The following is a 22,912-nucleotide window of genomic DNA, read 5'->3' on the forward strand; positions in this document are numbered from 1 at the left end:
TACATCCAGGGTTCTGGCTGGAGCTATTTCCAACTTAACATTGGTTCCAAGGCATGTGATGTAGTCAGAAAACAATCAACTTGGTTTTCTATAATAAGGACAACAACAATATAGTACAAAATATGTCGAGCGTTATTGTCAAACATAAATCACCACTATTAGCATATTTATATGATTAGCATCCCAAAGAATTTTACAGAACCTTCATGGTTAAACTATAACCAGAATCAATTTTGGTTCCCACAAATAATTGTAGTCAATTCCATTTGGCACATTGAAAAGATCATCAAAACCGTAGAAGAAATACAAAACTTGAGCACTCTCATACTATAATATACAACAATATCAGGCTGAGGTAACAAATTTCATTTCCACATACAACAACCACTGCCAATGCTCCACACAACCATCCTGAATGCTGGGTCACTGAAGAAGCAGAGTCATAAGCTTGAGTGGCTTTCATAAAATTTCTCCCAAGATCAAATAAGTTGATACTAGAGTAATCCTAAATTAGTTAGTAGCTTCTGCAGAGTTTTGCGACCCCATTGGATGTCATTTTGCAAGACTTCATTGTCGATTGGCTTTGAGTCGTGCTGCTCTTCCATTTTTGATGGATGATGATTTTGTTTAAAATTGCTATCAAGCTGTTCTTCCTCACCATTGTAAATCTTGGTAGGTGCTAGTTGAGGCGGGTCACCATGCTGTTCTTGCTTCTCATCTAACTGAATTTGATTAAGTTTTAGTACATGGAAAGGAACACAGTAAAGATGACAATAATAGTATCCACAATAGAACAGCTTTTTGAATTCAGTCTTGGGAGGATTACACATCACTTTAAAAGCAAAATGCAAGATATTGGAAAAAAGGTCTCACATATAATCACTAACATAACATTGGACGACATGCACCCAATTGTTGAGGTTACTCTCATTTTTCATGTAAGTAGAGTGCACATTGTATATCTAAACATTTTAATTTGACGGGATGCACGGCGAAGAACACTTTTAGTGACACAATTTGAAGCAATACTAAGTGGTCGATTCTGGTTATAGAACTATTTTCATACCCAACTGTGAAACTTGGTCCAGAAGTAGTTTAAAAGCTCCTGTTGTATACAAATTAAACAATTAGGTTTGATGCTCAATCCTTCTGTTTAGATTGTGATTAACCGAGATGCAGTTGTTCAATATTGACAACATAAAAAGGCTGCCTCACCATTATCATATTGAAAAATTCCTCTTTATAGAAAACAAGATTTCAAGAACATACAAGTTCAGCGATATGGATCTCCTAGCCCTGGATAAGTTATAGTTTATGGAAATGGAATGGGTTGTTATTCTGTCTTAGGCAAAGTAGAAGGAAAGACAAAAGGGAAGAAAATAGAACATTTCTTTTCTCAAGCAGTTACCTCCGACACATTATGACCCTGGGCTTCATAGGTTCCAATTAAGGCATCAACTGCATTGCTTTTCTCAGTTTCATCTTGGCTTGCTTCTTGCAGGCTATGATCCTTAGCTTCAGAGGTTCCAATGGAGGCATTAATTGCATTTCTTTTCTTGGTTTCATCTTGGCTTGCTTCTTGCAGGCTATCATCCTTAGCTTCAGAGGTTCCAATGGAGGCATCAATTGCATTTCTTTTCTCGGTTTCATCTTGGCTTGCTTCTTGCAGGCTATGATCCTTAGCTTCAGGGGTTCCAATGGAGGCATCAATTGCATTTCTTTTCTTGGTTTCATCTTGGCTTACTTCTTGCACGCTATGATCCTTAGCTTCAGACGTTCCTATAGACACATCCACTGCAATTCTTTTCTCACCTTCATCTTGGTTTGCTTCTTCAGTTGGCTCTATTGACAATGGAGTTAAACCAGGAACCAAAACAGAGCCTCCATAATTATTAAGGTTGTCTTCAATGAGTGTTGGAGCTCTGCCATTACTTTCAAGAATGTCCTTTGCATTCACATTGGGGTCCTCCTTTGGGTAACTTATATTGTCTGCAACAATAGCTTTAGTTTTCTCTTGTGAAGGAGCAATGTTATCGGCAATAATTTGTGCCTTGTGTGGTTCTGCAATTGAATTTTCTGCTGTAGAAGTATTGCTTTCTGCATTGGCTGATACCTCGTTTACATAAGACACCAACTCATCTTTTGGAAAAGTCAAATTCTCAGCAACAATCAACATATCTGAGTTAACCGTCTGTTGTTCATTTTGATTAGCTAGTTGTTCTCCCTCTATTACTTTCTGATATTCAGGATTTTCCCAATCTTCACAAACGATGATTGTATTCTTAGTTTCCCATGTCTTAAAAACTCGATCAGGACCAGGTTGCCACAAGAGTTTCCCAGCATTTCCTTTTAGTATGAACTTGAACTGGATTGATTTTCCAATAGGCACATCCTAATAACAAACAATGACATAGTACTACATCAATTTATCTTCAACACACACACACACACACACACACACACTCTTGACTGACTTTGCTTTTAATACTTACCAGCTCAGCAGTCCACACATGGCCTTCTGACCAGTCCATTGGTATCGCACTTGAAGGGTCCCATAAGCCCAACTTAGGATCATCCCCTACTATCAGAAATTGCTCACCGAACATGCACTCTTTCTGTATCTGGAATTTGACTTGAACACTCTTCGATTCATCTGCCCAACAAAAAGAAACAGTATTTGATAAATTATCAATTCCTCTAAAAGTTTAAATTGGTAGAAAATGACGAAGTTAATCATTTAGGCATTATTCTAACATTCCTTCTCACAAATGAGCTTGGACTCTCAATTAGTGGAGCAGCTCCAATACGGTGAATTTAATCAGTTGACTTTTATTCTAACAATATTGACACTAAAAATTTGAAGTTAGAGACCAATTAAAAGTCACATGATTCTTCAATTTGAGAAAATCCCAAAGATCAATAAGTTAACTTACAAGCTTCCAAGTCTGATTCTTCATCAATCTGAGTGTCACCAGCTTCCAAGTCTGCCTGCACAGACAATGTCATGTAAAGTCATACATACAGCCAAGAAATCATGGGAAACAAAAACAAAGTGAATATATATGAAATGAAAGCTAGAGACTTTAGCAACAGTTTTTCCATTCCCAAAAAAGAAGAAGGAAACAACTTTCATAAAAACAAAAGCAAATATCCCCCCCAAAAAAAAAAAAAAACAACTGAACCCCACAACAAAAAAACAACAGAAAATACCTGGGTTTTCGATGACAAAGTAGTAACCGGGTGGGCAGCCTTGTGTTGCAAAGATATCAACTTCAAGAACCCAAAATTAACAGCTTTCTGTGACTTTAAGGAACAAATTTCGGGTCTAGTAAGAAGAAACTCTTTCTGGGAAGAAAAAAAGCCTTTGTCTCTGTACTTGTCCACGATGAATTTTGAAGAAGAACTCCTTAGGGTTGTCATCACTAACTCAATCAATCACTCACTGTAACTCTCAAGCTCAGCTGGCTTCTTCGAGAACTACTATGTGTTTTTTTTTTTTGTCTCTTTGGTATTCAATAATGTTGTAATCTGGTTCTAGTGGATATTTTTATCGTTATGAGAGATGATAAAGTAACGGATCCGATTACACGTGGCGTGCTGACACATATTACCATGAATCTGATTTTTTTTTTTTTTTTACTTGTGGTGAGATGTGAGAATCTCAACCAAGTGCCTGACTGTGAAAATAAAATAGAATTAAATGTGGAACAAGTAAGAGTCACAGTCGGTGGTCACTGCGATCAATCTGCACCGTTCGTTTTACAGTTGGACAGTGTCACGTGCACTACATGAGAGTACTCTTATAATGTCTTCGTCGGCCATGTCTTAATCGGGCTGGGTATTCAAGACAGAGCCTGCATACTTAAGTGTGGGCCCATGATCTAGTATCATGACTGAATTTATTGGGCTTGTGCTTGTTTTGGTATAACAATTTTTGTTTGGGCCCAATTGGGCTGGGCTAGTTTGAACTGGCCCCACAGTCTCCCCCCCACCCCCAATTGAAATTTGGATCGACCACGTATTAGCATAGTTAGTACCATACGGAATGTAGGCTTTTTTTGCCGAATATTATATTTTTGCAAAAGATTTTACTATGTGGCCTCTGCCTAAACTTCTAAACTTTTATATAGCAATTTTGGAACTTGAGTTCACTAACCTTGTGTTCTAAGTGAAACTCGAGTTACAAGCATTATGACAAAAAAATACTACATAATAAAAGAAGTTTCAAGATAAGTCAAACTTAAATTTGGTAAACTTGAGTTTCACTTAGAACTTGAGTTTAGCAAACTAGCATTTTAAAAAGGTGGCACGTAACTAAATGAGTTTGGGCAAAGGCTTTTCATATTTTTGTTGTTGTTGTTGTTGTTGTAAAAATGAAGTGTTTGACAAAAAAGGCCCTGGAATGAAATATATATGCTATGAACTACATATATATTTTAATCGGTTCAAGATTTAAAAGTACACTATAAATATTTGCATAAAAACCAAAATCAATTTTGAGAATAAAAGTACAATTATATATTTTTATTTATTGCTTTTATCATATTATAATTTAACAATATACTTATGTTTTCGTAATATAATTTTATAAGATACTAGCCTCTAAGCATGTGTTCACACGTGTGTTCAAAAATTATTCTATTTTTTGGGTAAAAGTTAATAATTTGTATTTATTATAACTTAGAAATATTTTTTTTCTTCAAATGTATAAAAATGATAAACTTTAGAAATAAGCTGTCATTGTAAATTTTTTTTTTGAACATGAAGGTAAAAAATCCTAAATTCTAGAAATTCTCATTTTGAATTCAAAATGAAATTTGTTATTTGACATTTATGACTTTATTTTTAATTGAAGTTGCCCTTAATTAATGAGGATATTTTTGAACCATATAAAATTCTAGTTGAAAGAAAAGAATCCCCTTATATACAGTATAGATTATAAAATCATCTAATTAAGCATTTAATAATTTTAGTATTTCTTCTTCTTCTTATTTTTAATTGTTTTTCAAGAAAAATATATAACAAGTTAATGAAGGAGACTGTGTTTCATCGTGTATTCTTTCATTCACTTCTCATATCATTATAATTTAAAATAATTAAAATTTTTTAATAAAAAACTATCATGAAAAAAAAAAAAAAAATCAGGAATAGCCGAATTGCCCATGAAACTATCCACAAAAATTTCTAAGTTAGGATTTAGCTAGGAAGAGAAAGGCCAAAGCCAAATAGCCAAGCAAAGCAATGACATAAATGAGGGATATAGTACAAATGGTGTGAAACACATATACAAATCAAAGTAAGGATCGTACAATCCATAGTAATAAAGATTTAGGAATATGGTTTAACAAAGTGTCATTTGGCAAATAACAGTTAGTAACTAATCGAAATTACCTTTGACATGGAAAACAACGACATAAAGGTTGAGGAGGCATATGATTAAACTGTAAAGATCGCTCAATTGAATGTCACAAGCTGTAACTTATGACCATCACAGCCTTGGAAACATTACTCAATCAAGGGTCATTAATTCCATCCTATCCTGTCATGCAATAAAATGAATAGACAATCACATGAATTAATTAATAATGCAGTAAGTGTATGACTAATATAATTAAAGAAGAATTAAACAACTACAAATTATTTTCTTGCAACAACATAAACAAACAACAATTGCATTCCATTCCATCTGTTGAACAGCAGTAACATGTAGACTTGACAATCATAATAGTTTAGATTGATATTCTTTCCTTATCTTCTCTTTTCACATTTATATTTTTTTTCTTCATCAATTTAAATTTATGTTTTTATTATTTTACAAAGAAGTATGTTCAAATAAAATGAGTTAACGTACCTAGCTCTTTCTTCTTCCGTTTCCTCATCTTATATTTAAGAAACGTCTCTAATCGCATTCATTTCATTGATGACAACATTCATAGGCACCCTCTCATCCCATGATGTGTTACATGAATTAATAAAAATTGGATAAGACCCACTTCAAAATAAATATCTCTAATTACTGACTTCAAGAATTGGATAAGACCCACTTCAAATCATGAGCTCATGGAATGACTCCATACATTTCTGCAACTGGTTTGTTGTGTTACATGTAGCCCTTCCAATAAAACAGTCATGGTTTTGGATTTGGAAGCTAAGAGATTGACTGGCCCAATATTCCACTCTCTAAAGGAAATCTTACTTACCTTATTGGAATCAACCTTTGAAACAACAGCTTCTGTAATAAAATTCCTTAAGAAGTGGGACGTCCATAGCACTTGCAGCGACTCAATTTGAGTTGGAATTTCTTTGGTAGGAATGTTTCAACTAATCTAAGTTATTGCACACAACTTAGAGTGTTTGATGTGGCTGTCAATGATCTTATTGGGCAAATTCCAGACCACCTTAGGTCATTGTTGAAGTTGAAGTATCTATATCTTGGTGTTGACAACCTAACAGGAAGTATCCTAGCTTGGATAGGAAACTTTTCTTCTTAGTATGTTCTTGATCTTTGCATGAACAATTTACATGGAAGCTTGCCTACTGAACTTGGTAGGGTATCATTAAGCTTGGGAATTTTCCAACTTTATGGGAATAATCTATTTGATACCATCCCTCCTTTAATTTATAATATCTCTTCCATATGCAATTTCTCAGTTACTCAAAACCAGCTACATGGAAGCCTTCCACTAGATGTTGGTCTTATTCTTTCTAACCTTCAAATATTTTATGATTTTTATATGAGTAATATTTTATGATTTTTGTGGCGGGGTAGAATTTTGAGATATTGGCTTGGACCCAATTGTCAGCGAATGATTGGTCTTTCGCTGTGGAAGAGAGGAGCTCATTGGGGAGAGCAACAACCACGGATATGTTCGAGTTGGCTAGGGCAGTGAGAACGTCCGAGTCGGTGTCATAGGGCTTGACTCGGGTGAGTTTTTGTGCTTTGAGAAGCTTCACCACTTGGGTTGGTGTGGGCAGGTTGTTGGCGATTCGGCCATAGTTGATTCCTATTGAACCTGACTCTGCAATCACACAAAAAAAAAAAAGCATAAAATTGTTAGAATGTTACAAACACGTATAGTTTTTGAAGGAAATAAGAAGAGAGTGATTGATGAGAGAAACTGAGAAAGAATAAGACCAACATCTAGCGGAAGGCTTCCATGTAGAAAAGAATGGGATCAAGGAACAGAAATTAACTGGCGGTATCAGTATGGGTAACATATAGGTGGCGCGAACAAGTTGGGCCCACGTTCCACCCAGCCATACTGTTGTTGGTCGAAAGTGAAGACTCAAGACACAAGTCTCAAGTCAAGATGATGAAGCCATAAAAAGAGCACAGTTTTAGTTTTTGAAGGCAGAGAGCACATATACCAGTTGGACCCTCCACAATACCAACCCTCAAAAAGAAAAAGTCCCTAACTGCGAGAGGCTGTTTATCATGCAACTCTCTTATTATAGTTATATTACTCACGCAAATAAATGGGAAATGAAATGAGACTGGTCATTGGTGGGGTATGGTCACGTGAAAGGAGCCTGTGGAGGGCTTCAAAAACCAAGCTAGCTAGCTGGAAGGACCAGTAAAAATATATATATATATATATAATAAATTTAGAGACACATTTTGGCATCTCAATTTCACAATATATTGAAATAGTTGATTGTAATTTGTTGACAGCTTTCCATCATCGAATGAACCTATTACTTGACACTTCAATCTATTATAAAATTGGATTTTTTTTTTTCTGTTTGATTAAATACTTTTAATTATTGTTTCATTTAAAAAAAATAATTAACAAATTTTTTTTTTAAAATAAGTTATCTTTAACTTTTTGATATATATATATATATATTAAAAAAAAAAAAAAAAAAAAAAAAAAAAGAGAAGGAAAAAGACAAGAGAACTTGAAACCCCTCCTACTCCCACTGCCCCACCTGGTATTCCCTCCGTTGTTGGGCAGTGAAGGCCATCGTGCCACTTCCCGGACACGATGAGGAAATCCTCGTTCAGCCCCTTACTGGACTCAGGGAGGCACTGGATGAGCCGTACCCTGTCATCCCTCGTCTTCAGGTAATAGGACTTGCCCTTAAGGAGCTGAAGGTTGTAGCACCAGTTCACGTCATGGTGGGTCAACCTTAGCCCCATCTTCTCGTTCAGGGCGTCCACATAGCCCAGAATCCTAAAGACGTTTATTGCACACTGGGTGGGGGCCAACCGGAAGTGCGTGAGGTAGCCCCTCATCACCGGCCCTATGGGGATCCTCATCCCCCTTTCGAGGAAGGCGATAATGGGAATTACCACTTCACCCTCCTGTCTTTGTAAGAGCCAATCCCCATCCTCACAGTATCTCAGACCTACATTGCTAGGAATCTCATAGTCGGCGATGAATTTCTCCATCGCCTCCTCAGTGTAGACGTATTTCTTAAATCTACCCATCCCAATTGACGCCTAAAGGAACTAAGAAAGAACAGGCGAAGGAGAAGAAGGGGTGAAGAGGAAGAGAGCTCAGAGAGGGATAGAACGACTTACTGAAAGAGGAGGAGCTCCTCGGACAGGCTTTTTGTGCTGGAGATGTAAGTGAGAGTGTGGTTGAATTCAGGAGGGACGCGCGAAAATTCTTGATTGCAAATAAGCAACAGGAAGAAGCAGTTTGAAGGGGTATTTATACCCTAAATCGAAGAACCATGCGGGTTTTCCCGCCCATAAATGCAAGACAAACCTCCACCGTTAGATTGGTAACGCCTCGTTGAACGTGGGGAGCACAGAGCCGCCTGAATTTAATGAAGGGCACGTTACGCGCTCCGAAACGTCAGCAACGCGCCTTGGGCAGATGAATAGACCCCAGGGCTGACGGGGTGGAAGGCTCGACTAAGCACGGAGTAGGCCCGAGGATGTCAAAACCCTTCTCCCCGCCCGGGGATGAGTGCAGCAAGATTTTGAGGGGCTATTGTGGGGCCAAAAAATCAGGTAGCCTTGGCCCACTCCAAGCCAGGCCCAGAGGCCCGCGCCGAGGATGCATGAGGGGTTCGAGGAGGAAAGCGCGATGTCCAACCCCCGAGGAACATATCCGAGGATGACCCCGTCCTCGGGCATCCGAGGCCTCGGAAGGACACGAGCACCACTCCACTAAAGAGGAGCCTTCTTGAATATCCGAGGAGGATAGGGGCCGGTGCCACGCGTCGGCGACGGAAGCACTGCGAAGGAGTAAGTCTTAGGCGAGCTGTCACCTCCGCATTGAATGCCCCCAACTAACGTCCTGACCGCATTAATGAGGACAGGAATCCTGAACAGTGTTGTCTTGGGTGCTGCAACCTACTGGGGGAATGGGGATGCAGCTGATGGGACAGGCTCTCAAGTGGTGGCCTGACTGATCAACAAATGGAGGGTTAGGATCAGTTTAGAGAGGTATATAACGTAAGGGGTCTCTCCTAAAAGGGGGACGGAAGATCTGTATTAAGAAGTACTGTAGCGACCTGTGTCCTCTGGACCTTTGTAATCAATCTTAACAGAAGTAATAAGAATGCTAGGCTTCGGAAGACAAGTCCGAGGAGCATCATTGTGCATCCCAATTCACGTTTAAGTTGATAAATCCACATGCAACCATGCAGGGCAGTTGCATTCCTTACTAGGGCCTAGTTCTTGAGCCCACTCTCTATAAAATCATTGAAGGGCAAGCTGGGTCTGGGCCCACTCTCTCAACTTGAAGAAGTGCCCAAATCTTGACCCTACAGATTCTAAAACCCAGACGCGACAAATGACATGATACACATTAGAAAATCCTAAAACCCCGCAAACAACATGATATTGATACACATTCCTTCTTGTCTAAAACCCTAAACCTAAATAACACGCATAAATTAAGGTTGGTCAATCTATGATGAAACCATGGTTCAACATCCCAGGAATTTCATGGGCATCTTTGAAAAAAAATACTTTTCTTAGGCTGGTTCTAGCAGCCTTAATGGATTGAAGACTTTGCATGATGATCTACCAATTGAATTTGTTTACAATCTAGGAGATATCTGAGGTGGTTATCTGTCCCAATTAGATGTGAGCCAATATGATAAAACAATTTTTTCAAAGATGCATTGTCATTTTAAATAGACCTTCAATTTTGAAAATTCTTGTTTTAGACTAACTTGATATTGTTACTCTTATTATACAGACATTCAAAGAAATTTTTCATCTAACCAATAGCCATAACTTTTGTTTCAATAGGTTTTGTTGAAGTAATAAATTTGAGACCACCTTTTGGATTTTGATTGGGGAAGTCCATCATGTAGCCATGAAAATGATAAACTGGGTCCTAGAGCCTTGATTTCTTGAGGAGAAAAGGCATGGGCTTCTAGCCAATTTATACATAATGACCATGTGATAGTCTGAATTCATAGGTTGGTCAATCTATGATGAAACCATGGTTCAACATCCCAGGAAAATTTCATGGGCATCTTTGAAAAAAAAAAAAAAATACTCTTCTTAGACTGCTTTTAGTAGCCTTAATGGATTGAAGACTTTGCATGATGATCTACCAATTGAATTTGTTTACAATCTAGGAGATATCTGAGGTGGTTATCTGTCCCAATTAGATGTGAGCCAATATGATAAAACCATGTTTTCAAAGATGCATTTTCATTTTAAAGAGACCATCAATTTTGAAAATTCTTGTTTTAGACTAACTTGATACTGTTACTCTTATTATACAGACATTCAAAGAAATTTGCCATCTAACCAATAGCCATACTTTCTGTTTCAATGGGTTTTGCCAAAGTAACAAATTTGAGATCATGATATGGATTTTGATTGGGGGAGTCCATCATGTAGCCATGAAAATGATAAACTAGGCCCTAGAGCCTTGATTTCTTGAGGAGAAAAGGCATGGGCTTCTAGTCAATTTATACATAATGACCATATGATAGTTTGAATTCATAGGTTGGTCAATCTATGATGAAACCATGGTTCAACATCCCAGGAAAATTTCATGGGCATCTTTGAAAAAAAAAAAAAAATACTCTTCTTAGGCTGCTTCTAGTAGCCTTAATGAATTGCAAACTTTGCATGATGATCTACAAATTGAATTTGTTTACAATCTAGGAGATATCTGAGGTGGTTATTTGTCCTAATTAGATGTGAGCCAATATGATAAAGCCATTTTTTCAAAGATGCATCTTCATTTTAAAGAGACCACATTTTGTCCTGTACCCATGTTATATAAGTAGAATCCATCATCTTAACACAATGGTTTTAAAAACCGGACCGAACCAGTCAGTCTGATTGGTTCAATCAGGAACCAACCATCAATCTGCTCCGGTTATGAGTAAAAACCGAAAATAACTTAAAAACTAGAGAAATTTGAAAACCAGACGGTTCAACTGGAAAACCGAGAACTGACGTGGTTGAACCGGTTAATGACCAGTTGGGGTTTTTTTGACTTTTTCCAACCTAAAACTATGTCATTTTGGGCAGAACCTAAACACTAACCCTAAGCCTAAAGTCCTAAACACACTTTGCCTCACTTATGCCTCATCTCAGACTCACTACTTCACTCACGCACGCCTCTCTCACTCACTTAACTCAAGCTCATGCCTCACGGTCTCTGAATCAGTGAATCTCACATTTTTTTTTCCTTCTCACCCTCACAGCGTCTAAACTTCGAATCTACCTCACATTTTTTTTTTCTTTTTTTGCCTTCTCACCCTCACGACATCTCGGTCTCGATCTCGCCCTCTATGCTTCGCTCTCTGTTTCTTGGCTTCATCAGGTATTGATTCTTTTCTTTTTCTTTTTCTTTTGATTACTTGATTCTCTTTCGTTCATTTGATCAATTTCTCGGTTCTTTATTTATTATTTATTATTTATTTTTTTCTTTTCTCTCGGCTTTATCTCAAATTCTCCGTTCATGTTCTTGGCTTTATCTCAGGTTTTCCGTTCCGTGACTTCACTACTAAGTAGTAACTTCTATCGATTATTAGTTTACAATAGCATTTTAGTTTATTTGTAATTTTGTGTATGCTGTGGATTTGATTTACAAAGCATTATTGTTGTGAAATATAGTTTACAGAGTATTATACTATTGTTTATGTATGTTGTGTTGATGAATTTATTTGTAGATAAAATGGTTGCTGCTTTTGTGTTGATGAATTTATTTGTTAATAAAATGGTTAGCTTAAACTAATTCTAGTTATATATTTTAATTAGACTATTTACAATTTATGAGAAATGATTATTAGAATCGTAATTTCATTTATTGTTTTTTGGTTTTGGAATTTGTATAGACGTGGACATTGAAGTAATTGAGGATGATGATGACATCAATTTGGAATAATTTGGTGATGAACTTGATGCTCCTCCCGGATTTAGAGATAAAAATCATCCTATTCAAGTTGAAGATGAAGGAGATAAGGATGAGGATGATGATGATGATAATGATACTAGTGGTGGAGCATTTGGTTCACATGATGATATTGACTTCAATTTTCTTCATGACAAATGAGACTTGTTCTAGATGTGAACCAAATGCTTTGGAATATATTAAGTCTGCCAATTTGGTACATACACCTTGGTGTGTGTGTGTATGCATTTTATTTTTGTTTGTTTTCTTTTGTGGACCAAATACAAAAAGTTTGTCAATTGCATCCAATGATTAAGCTGAAGCTTTAACTTCATAAACCCACGTTGGCTTTTAAATGGTGGAGAATATCCAAGTGAACTTTCTTTTCTTTTCTTTCCTTTCATTTCTAAGATAAAATAGAAGTCAATTTTAGATAATTTCGGTTCTGTTTCGAAAAGAAAGCTAATTTATTTTGTGGGAAAATTATTTATGTTGCACAATGGTTGCTTCAGCAAAAGGCAAAAGCCTCAGATAAAGATTTTTTTTTTTTTTTTTGAGAAACCTAAGATAAAGAATTTAATTGAACAAAGACGATATTTTTCCATTTGCATTCAAAGAGAACCACCCAAATTTTCAAACTGATTATATCATCAATTTGTGAAGGAGAAGCATACATAAACCAGAAAGATGGCGACATGTATAAACCGACCAAACATGAAACATCACCATCAAATTAATTGCCATCTAAATTTGTGGAGGAGAAGCAAACATGGCGACATGTATAAACCAACCAAAGGTGATAACGTCACTCATCAAATTACTTGCCGCAGGTATCAATGCTATGCACTCTAAGGCAGTGTCTCTATAAAAGGGAATGGGATCCTTTTTCTAAGCTATCTTTGTGAAGGTAAATCAAACATATATTGAACCAGATAAACTTTTGTTTGAAAAAAAATGATGATGGACGTTGATATCATTTCAAGAGAAATCATCAGACCATCATCACCAGCAATTCATCATCTAAAACCCTTCAAACTCTCTCTGTTGGACCAGTTCACTCCTCCAACCTATATCCCACTTACCCTCTTTTACCCTAAGAACCATACTCATTCAACCAATCACCTAAAAAACTCACTCTCAGAAACCCTAAATACCTTCTACCCATTTTCTGGAAGGATGAAAGACAACCTTTTCATTGATTATTACGATGAGGGCATTCCATTTACTGAGGCCCGAGTCAGTTGCTGTCTTTCTGACTTTCTTGGCCATCCTAAAACGGAGTGGTTAAACCATTTTCTTCCTTTCTGTCCACTTTGCAAAGAACCAAACCCAATGGAAATTGCCCCAATAGCAGTACAAGTGAATATATTTGATTGTGGTGGAATAGCAATCGGTTTATGCATGTCACATAAGATCATAGATGGAATCACCATGATTGCTTTCCTCAACAATTGGGCAGCCACTGCAGGCGGGCCTAGTAACAAATTAGTGCATCCTAATTTTTCAGAGGCATCATCATTATCACACTTTCCCCCGCAAGATATATTGCCTCATATTGTTGCACCTATAATAGAAAGGCTTTGGTTCAGTGGAAGCAAGAGCAAGACAAGGAGATTTGTGTTTGATGCTAAGGCCATAGCTACTTTAAAGGCGAAAGCAAAGAGTGAACGAGTGCAAAACCCAAGCCGAACTGAATCACTGTCTTGTTTCATTTTTAAACACGCAAGAGCTGCTTCTAGATTAACATCTGGTTCTCCAAGGCCATCTATACTGGGCCAAGCAGTAAACATCCGGAAAAAAACAAATCCACACTTGTCGGATTATTCTACAGGTAATCTCTTTTTGTGGGCATTAGCAGTCTATGATTATAACTCACCAGAGTCGACAGATCAGATAGATCTGCGTGGCTTGGTGGCAAGCCTAAGAGAAACTATTTCGAAAATCAATAGTGAAGTGAGCATTCTGCAAGGTCGTGAAGATTTGAAAGCCACGATCGAGTACCTAAACCAGAAAGCTGAAATGGTACTATTCTCCAGAGAAAACCCAGATTTTTTCGCTTTCAGCAGTTGGTTGACGTTCGGATTAGATGATATCGATTTTGGATGGGGAAAACCCATTTGGACAGGGGTCTATGGGGAAGTTGGTTCGGGGTTTATGAATATCACTGTACTTAAAAATACCATCTCTGGCAATGGGATTGAGGCATGGGTGTCCTTAGATGAAAAAACTATGGCTATATTGGAGCACAATCCTGAATTCCTTGCCTTTGATACTTTAAACCCAAGTGTTTTAAGCCAATGAGGCGAAATCTTTATTCGTCACCTCCTGCAGAAGACAGAGAGTCATATAATATTTATGTTATTATTGCTTACAATTGGTTTGCATCAATTTAGCTTTTGGCCTGGTTCGATCATAGTATATTAATGTATATACAATTGAATTATTTTATTTTATTATTATATATTAGGAGTCAGCTATATATTTGTACGTAGGACCTAAAGCTGTTTGACTTCATATTCTAGTCTACTATATATAATATAATGAGAATGATGCAATTAAAGTTGAGTTTTTTATTTTAATAGTTATGATTGTGTCATGTGCTCAAGTATACCCCTGTTTGATTGGTTAGACAACAGTTTAGCTCCATGCCCAAAAATTATTGGTGACTATTCACATTTTTGATAATATTTGATAAACAGTAGGCGACAAAATTGTAGTCCATCTTTTTTCCATGGAAAGAGGCAGGGTGATATACTATTATTCTATTTATTGCTAATATTTTATGGCATGCGCAAAGAAAGTGGGAGAAAAGCGAATATATATATATATATATTGAGAAATAGAAAAAAAAAAAGAAGAAGATTATTTTTTCATGGCATGTGCAAGAAAAGATTATTATTATTTATTATTATTTTTTTTTTTGGGAGAAAAGCGAAAACTAGGAGAAGAGACAAAAGTAAGGAAGTGGGTTGAACTATTATTCTATTTATTGCTAATATTTCATGGCATGTGCAAAGAAAGTGGGAGAAAAGCGAATATAATATATATATTGAGAAATAGAAAAAAAGATTATTTTTTCTTGGCATGCGCAAAAAAAAAAGATTATTATTATTATTTTTTTTAAAAAGCGAAAATTAGGAGAAGAGACAAAAGTAAGGAAGTGGTTTGAACTTCATTCTAATATATCTCCATATTCTTATACATTAATGAGATTTTGAGGTTGGTGTTGATGTTTCACTTTACTCTCTAAATAACCTTAGCCCGAAAAGTCTTTTAAGCAAGCTTCTGAGGAGGCTAAAGTTATAAATATTAAATACTACCCTCTTTGAGCTTGTGCTACTATTTTATTTATTTATTTAATTTCTAAAGGTCAGTACATTTTTTTCATATTTTATTTATTTTTTTCTAAAGGTCAATACTTTTTTTCATCATAATTCAGATCAGGGATGGAGCTGTTCTTTGACCAAGGGGGTAGTGGTCCCCCTGGATTTTGGGAATTTTTTTTCTAAAGGTATATTTGAGCTTCATTTAGGATTTGAATTCAACAAAATTAAATTTAGCCCCCCCCCTCCCACCCCCAAAAAAAAAAAAAAAAAAAATCTTTGGCCTCTTAAGCCCAACAATAGTACAAAACATTTAACCAGAATCCCATATCTTAGCCTTTCAAAAGCAAAAAAAAAAAAAAAAAAAAAAAAAAAGATTTAATCAAAGTTTCATGGTCAATTGATTTCAAAATATAATTCCTAAAATACCAGTGTTGAAGAGAGAGAGAGAGAGAGAGAGAGCGAGCTTGAGTGTGTCTTGGTAGCGTCACTCATTGAATTCATAACTTGTCTTAAAGAAAGAAAGAGATTGCTATTTTTATTGTAGATTTGGGAATGAGAGAGTTAAAGAGCAGTGAGGTAGGAGGGGCTTTCAACTTACAAAAGGTCACATATAGCAGTGAATTGTGATAGAAAATTTATTGGCTTACAGCTGTGAATATATAATCAATGTATCAGATTGACTAGTTCTACCTCTGCCTCGTTCATTGTGAAACCTTGCTCTTTTAAATTTTTTTTTTAAGGGAGTACACCTTACTCTTTTACTCCATCCATTACAAAAAACTGGTTTTACAGCCACGCTTTTTCCCAGCAGTTTTGAGAACTACCATTATAAAAGCAGTGCTTTTAGAAACTACCACAATAGGTTAACGTATTATGGCAATTTAAAGCCGGCGTTTTCTAAACTGCTGCTATAGATATCTTACTGTGGCGCTTTAAGAAACTGCTATAATAGGTAGAGCTATTATGTCGTTTTAAATTGATGCTATAGGTGGACGTCCACTCTCATTATTAACCACACATGCATGTGGGATAATTTTCGTCCTTTTATGCACATATTCTGTTGTTTTTTCATCTAAAGAAATAACAATAGTTCAACCTTTATATGTATAAAATGTTAAGACCATGTGTGAGTATTATTTTATTTTAATTATTTTATTTTCTCTTTTTTCTTCTTCAGATAGTAAGTTAATCTTTTATTTTAATTGAATGATTAATTACATAATGAAATATAAAAGTGAATTTTCATTTTTTTTAACTCTAGTGCAATCCCCCCCCCCCCCCAATCAAAATCCTAGCTTCGTCCCTGTTCAGGATTGATGTATTTTCAATTACAAAAGCACTTAAAGGTGTAGTGAGATTTATGCTTTTGCTGGTGAATTAATTTTTTCATGCTACGTCTCAAAATAAAAAGAGAAGATTGAGCACAAGAATAGTGTAGAACCATTCAGTATGAATTATGTTCTGAAAGTTCAAATTCTAAGTATATTAATGTTGAAAATTTAATTAATTAACAATCACATTAGAAATAAAGTGGATGACATTTATGGAATATTAGTCTCATCACATGCACTTCTTGCTTGCCCTGAGGATCTTTTTTTGTTGTTGTTTAATGTCATAATTTTCGATGCATCTCAATTTGAGATTTACGTGTTTGTGCACTAATATTATGCATTTTTGAACTACTGATACAGACAAAAGTTTTATGAGGCTAGCACCTAAAAATGAACACATCCACGCACAAACATGTAATTTAAATGCTATTTTGTTGTTCATTTATTGGTGCTAACCTCATGATACTCTAATGACTAACCGTATCAGTAGTTCACAAATACATAATATTAGTGGACAAAAAAAAAAAAAAAAAAAAAAAAACTCAATTTAAAATGCATGATAAATTATGACACTAGGCCCCAAAAAATAAAAAGAGCCTTAAAGCATATGCAATGAGGCTAGTGTATACATTTATAATAGTCATAAAGAGCACTAGCATTGGAGTTTCTAAAACTCCGAAAAAGTTATTTTAAACCCCAAACCACAAAAACCAAACTTCATTTGGGTTTCTATTTTTTAAAAATTTTTAGACTTGCTACAGTAATTGACTACTTGTAACATAACAATTACTATAGCAAGTTTTATTTTATTTTTTTTAAAAAAAAGTTTTTCCTCTCTCTCTCTCCTAGACGAACCTAGTGTTCTCTCCGCCTCTCGCCACTCATTGCCACCACCATCTAGATGGCCGTCCTACTCTCTCAGTACCGTGAGTTTGTGATTTGGTGTGGTGGCATTGTTTGGTGGGTTTTCAATTTGGTTTTGGGTGGCATGCAATTGTGGTGGTGGTGGGGGTCGCGATTCTTAGGTTTCGATGGCTGTGGGTAGTGGTTTTTGGCGTTGAGATTGGTTGGATTTCCTATGGGTATTTTTTTTTGGGGTTAGCCATAGTTGAGGTTGGCTATTGTGGTTGGTAGGCGTCAACTTGAGATCGGTTGGGTTTCCAATAAGTTCTTTTTTGGGTATGCTATGGCTGAGATCAGTGGTAATTGATTGGATTTGCTATGATTTTTTTGGGGTATGATATAGCTTGGATTGGTTGAATTTTTTTTTTTTTTGGTTTGCTATGGTGGTGATCAATTGTGGTTTTTTAGGTTATTGCTGTGGTAGAGATCAACAATGATTTTTGTTTTTTTTTTTATTTGTTTTGTTTTGTTTTTGTTGTTGTTGTTGTTGTTGTTGTTGTTTGTGTGGATTTTTTGGTTGAAATTATTTTATATTAGGAGTAATTCTCCCCCCCTGTGTTTTGGAGGGAAAGTGTTTTCCGTTTCAAGTTTGGATGGAGTGTCGGCCTTCAACTGGTGGAAATCTGGTTTTGGGCATTGTCCGTTTGTTAGGACCTAGTTCTTGAACTCACCCTCTAAAAATGTATTGTTTGGGCTTATGGGATGAATTTCCTTTTGATTTATAAGGGCTTTTCCAAATTGAGTCCCTACACTACTATTGGTTCAAATCAAATATTTTGGATCAGATAATTTTCAACCGTGTTTGACACTCTCCAATAATTATTATTATTTTGCTAGATGTGATTAGGCTCAAAATAATATGCTTTATTATTTTTTTGGATCATTTATATACACCACCTTAAGTCTTGGTTGAATTAATAATTATAAGCCTAATTATTGTTTCTCAAATAAACTATATATTATATAAGTTTATTAAAAAAACCATTTTTCAACAAAAATTATGCACCTTATCAAAAAAAAAAAAAAAATTATGCATCTAAATGAAATGTTTTTTTAGTAAGATTTACTAATGTTAATTAATATATTTTAGCTAATTATATTAGTATAATTTTTTATTCATATCAAAATTTTCATTAAACCGTACATTGCACGGGAATAATCCTAGTACATTAATATTTTAAAGATTAGCTATGGGAAAGAAAATGATCCAAGAATTAGGCACCAATAAGGCTAGGCGTTCAGCCCACATCCAATTAGACAAGTTTGGAAGGTTGTGGTATTAGTAAACCACGTGAACTTGAGAAAGACTCCTAAATCAACGTGTCATTAATCAAAAAGCTGTCCTAGCTAGTAGTTCATTAGTAATTGCGAGGACCAAAAAATAGGCATCAATATCTAAGGATTTCTCGCTAAATGCTGGAGTCTCACATGCAAATGCCTCTTTCTTCAATTCAAAGATTTTGGATCAGATTTTTTTTTTTTTTTTTTTTTTTTTTTTGGGGGAGAAGAAGGTTTACAGCTACCTCAACGTGTCACCAATGTATAGCTTGTTTTTAACTGTTGCTGTTTTTGCTATGATTGAATGACGGTTCTGATTTCAAAAACAAAGCTATTAGTATTAGCCTATGACTCGGGACAAATTCACTATATATATGATCATACCCAAATTGTTGTTGAGATTTCATCTGGATTTAACCGCACTTGTTTGGTTCAATTGGATGTTACAATGGTAAATTTCACTAATTTATGACCAAACCCATTAAGCTCTGGCAGCGCAGAAAATGGAAGAGATGTTGTTACATATCTGTTGGTCAATGGATAGAATAAAAGAACACTAACGCCAGACTTATTTATTAATGGTGGCCAGAATACTCTCTGTGAGTTCTAACTCGGTTGATGGATCTTTGGAAGGAAAAGAACATGAAGGAAAGCTTCATTTGGCTAAGAGCAGAGAAAATGAAGTGTTGAGAAAAGAGAAAATTACATGCGCGTATATTGAATGATTTGAGGATATTCATGTATTGTACTGTATATGTGTGTACAGTACATTGTTTTTAAACATTGGAGTCATGATTTAAATCTAGGTAAATATGACCTAAACCCAATTGGGTTGAACTCAAGATCAGCTCAACTTGAACCATTGCCATGTCTAGGTATGGCTGAGACTAACAAATATTCATATATAATTGAATGTATGCACTTCTTTGATTTAGGTTAAAGTTATGATATCTTTTCAAATGATCCAAAAGATTATAAAATAAAAATAATAAAAAATGTTATGAATTAGTGAATACAAAAGAGATCTATTAAAATCCATTTATAATACCAAATGGACCAAATTAGACCAAGGTGGACCAAGTAGACGGAAGGGGATTGAATGGACAGAATTGGACAGAAAAGGACCGAATAGGACTAAAGTGAATCGAATAGGCAAAGATGGACTGAAATGGGTAGAATGGACTGAATGAGAATGAATTGGACCACGGTGGACCTAATTAGACTGAATGGAAACAAAGTGGACCGAATGGATCAAACTAGCCAGAATGGACCAAAGTTGCCCAAGGTGGACTAAAATGGGAAGAAAGGACTGATTGAGACTGAATTGGACAGAATAAAACCAAATGGACCGAATTGGACTGAATGGGACAGAAGTGGACCGAGTTGACAGAGATGAACTGAATGGGTATAATGGACCGACTGAGACCGAATTGCACCTAATTGGACTGAAGTGGACCGAAATGTGTAGAATGGACTGAATGAAACCGAATTAGAACAAGGTGGACCAAATGGACAGAACTAGAACGAATTGGACTGAATGGGACCAAAGTGGACAGAAATGGATAGGATAGACCGAATTGGACCGAAATGGGTAGAATGGACCGAAGTGAAATGAATTGGACTGAATGGGACCAAACCGAATAGATTGGACCAATGGGGACGAAAATGGATAGAATAGAATGAATTGGACCGAAATGGGAAAAATGGACTGAAGTAGAACGAATTGTACTAAAAGGGGCCAAAGTGGACGAAATTCAACTAAGGTGGACTGAAATGGATAGAATAGACTGAATTGGACCGAAATTGGTAGAATGGACCGAAGTGGAATGAATTGGACTGAATGAGACTAAAGTGGATAGAATTGGACCAAGGTGAACCGAAATGGATAGAATAGATTGAATTGGACCAAAATGGGCAGAATGGACTGAATGCGATTGAACTAGACTGAGGTGGACCAAAAATGGGCCTAATGAGACTGTAATGAATCGAATTGGACCGAAGCGTACTGAAGTGTTACACTAAAACTGAGGTGGCTCAATAAGAATGTAACAATAATAAATGCTACACTTTACCATGGATGATAAATTAACGGATCCGATTACACGTGGCTTGTTGACACATATTACCATGAATCTGATTTTTTTTTTTTTTTAAACTTGTGGTGAGATGTGAGAATCTCAACCAAGTGACCGACTGTGAAAATAAAATAGAATTAAATGTGGAACAAGAATCACAGTCGGTGGTCACTGTGATCAATCTGCACCGTTCGTTTTATAGTGGACGGTGTCACGTGTACTACATGAGTGTACTCTTTATTAAGTCTTCGTCGGCCATGTCTTAATCGGGCTGGGTATTCAAGACAGAGCCTGCATACATAAGTGTGGGCCCATGATCTAGTATCATGACTGGATTTATTGGGCTTGTGCTTTTTTGGGTATAACAGCTTTTGTTTGGGCTCAATTGGGATGGGCTAGTCTGAGCTGGCCCCACACTCTGCCCTCCCACATTTGAAATTTGGATCAACCCACGTATAAGCATAGTTAGTACCATGCGGAATGTAGGCTCTTTTTTGTCAATTATTATGTTTTTGCAAAAGATTTACTATGAAGCCTCTGCCTAAACTTCTAAGCTTTTATATAGCAATTTTGGAACTCGAGTTCACTAACTTTAAGTTTTAAGTGAAACTCGCATTTATCAAACTTGAGTTACAAGCATTTTGACTAAAAAATGCTACATAATTAAAAAAGTTTCAAGATAAGTCAAACTTGAGTTTCATAAACTAAAGTTTTACTTATAACTTGAGTTTGGCACACTTGCGTTCTAAAAATGTGGTACATAACTAAATAAGTTTGGGCAGAGGCTTTTCAATAAATTTTTTTTTTTTTAAACGGAATGTTTGACAAAAAAGAAGCCTTGGAATGAAATATATATGCTATGAAATACATATATATTTTAATCGGTTCAAGATTTAAAAGTACACTGTAAATATTTGCATAAAAAGCAAAATCAAATTTGAGAATAAAAGTACGATTATATATTTTTATTTATTACTTTTATCATATTATAATTTAACAGCATACTTATGTTTTCGTAATATAATTTTATAAGATATTATAAAATCACCTAGTTGAGCATTTAATAATTTCAGTATTTTTTTTCTTCTTCTTTTTTAATTGTTTTTCAGGCAAAATATATAACAAGTTAATGAAGGAGATAGTGTTTCATCATGTATTGAAGGACCAATCCTCTCTTTTTTATTGGGTCTTTAAGGTGAAATATTTTCCTAAGGGGTCCATTTTTGAAGCCTCAGCATCCACTGGTTCTTATGTTTGGCAGAGTATTCTCAAGGCAAGGAAGTTGATTTTGATGGGTATGAGATGGAGAATAGGAGATGGGAAGAGTATATAGAGACAATTGGCTGCCAGGAAAGGGGACTGCTAGGATTGTTTCTCCACAGGTAGTGGCATTACAAGGAGCTCAGGTTGTTGCCCTCATAAATCCAAGCTTGCGCTCTTGGAATATTAATCTGCTAAACCAGCATTTTTTGAGTTTTGAGGTAAGTCGAATCAAAGCAATTCCACTGTGCTGGACTAAGCAAAGAGATCGCCTTATTTGGCCGGACAATCATGATGGGAAGTATACGGTTAAGGAAGGATATCAGATGTTGTTTCAGTAAGCAATTCCAGCGCTACATCAAGCTTGGACTCATCGCATAAATTGGCTTTCTGGAAATGTATTTGGAAGCTCCATG

The 22,912-nt window shown here is 35.9% G+C and overlaps 2 protein-coding genes across 3 annotated transcripts; one reads left to right on the plus strand and one right to left on the minus strand.

The window, feature by feature from the left end:
* Positions 1-61: 61 nt before the first annotated feature.
* Positions 62-3,522, minus strand: LOC112038781 (uncharacterized). 2 transcript variants are annotated; one of them, XM_024071631.2, is made up of 5 exons: positions 3,211-3,521; positions 2,934-2,988; positions 2,493-2,653; positions 1,409-2,392; positions 62-722 (listed from the first exon to the last, which is right to left on the minus strand). In XM_024071631.2, the coding sequence occupies exons 1-5, from the start codon at positions 3,418-3,420 to the stop codon at positions 495-497; spliced, it is 1,638 nt and encodes a 545-aa protein (XP_023927399.1). In that variant the 5' UTR covers positions 3,421-3,521; the 3' UTR covers positions 62-494. The 2 variants fall into 2 exon arrangements, with proteins under 2 accessions (XP_023927399.1, XP_023927400.1); XM_024071632.2 differs by having other exon boundaries at positions 600-718; positions 3,211-3,522.
* A 9,682-nt stretch (positions 3,523-13,204) lies between these two features.
* LOC111994477 (stemmadenine O-acetyltransferase) lies at positions 13,205-14,888 on the plus strand. Its single transcript, XM_024026364.2, has one exon. The coding sequence runs from the start codon at positions 13,278-13,280 to the stop codon at positions 14,622-14,624; it is 1,347 nt and encodes a 448-aa protein (XP_023882132.2). The 5' UTR covers positions 13,205-13,277; the 3' UTR covers positions 14,625-14,888.
* The last annotated feature ends 8,024 nt before the right edge of the window (positions 14,889-22,912 follow it).

This window comes from Quercus suber, unplaced genomic scaffold (genome assembly GCF_002906115.3).
Source record: "Quercus suber isolate HL8 unplaced genomic scaffold, Cork oak 2.0 scaffold_177, whole genome shotgun sequence".
NCBI lineage: Eukaryota > Viridiplantae > Streptophyta > Magnoliopsida > Fagales > Fagaceae > Quercus > Quercus suber.

Excerpts from the sequence above, each read along its gene's own strand:
- LOC112038781 (XM_024071631.2), bottom strand. The coding sequence starts at position 3,420 with ATGACAACCCTAAGGAGTTCTTCTTCAAAATTCATCGTGGACAAGTAC. Across the intron at positions 2,989-3,210 it reads CTTTGTCATCGAAAACCCAG|GCAGACTTGGAAGCTGGTGA; the intron begins GTATTTTCTGTT and ends TTGTCTGTGCAG. Across the intron at positions 723-1,408 it reads AGGGTCATAATGTGTCGGAG|TTAGATGAGAAGCAAGAACA; the intron begins GTAACTGCTTGA and ends AATCAAATTCAG.
- LOC111994477 (XM_024026364.2), top strand. The coding sequence starts at position 13,278 with ATGATGATGGACGTTGATATCATTTCAAGAGAAATCATCAGACCATCA.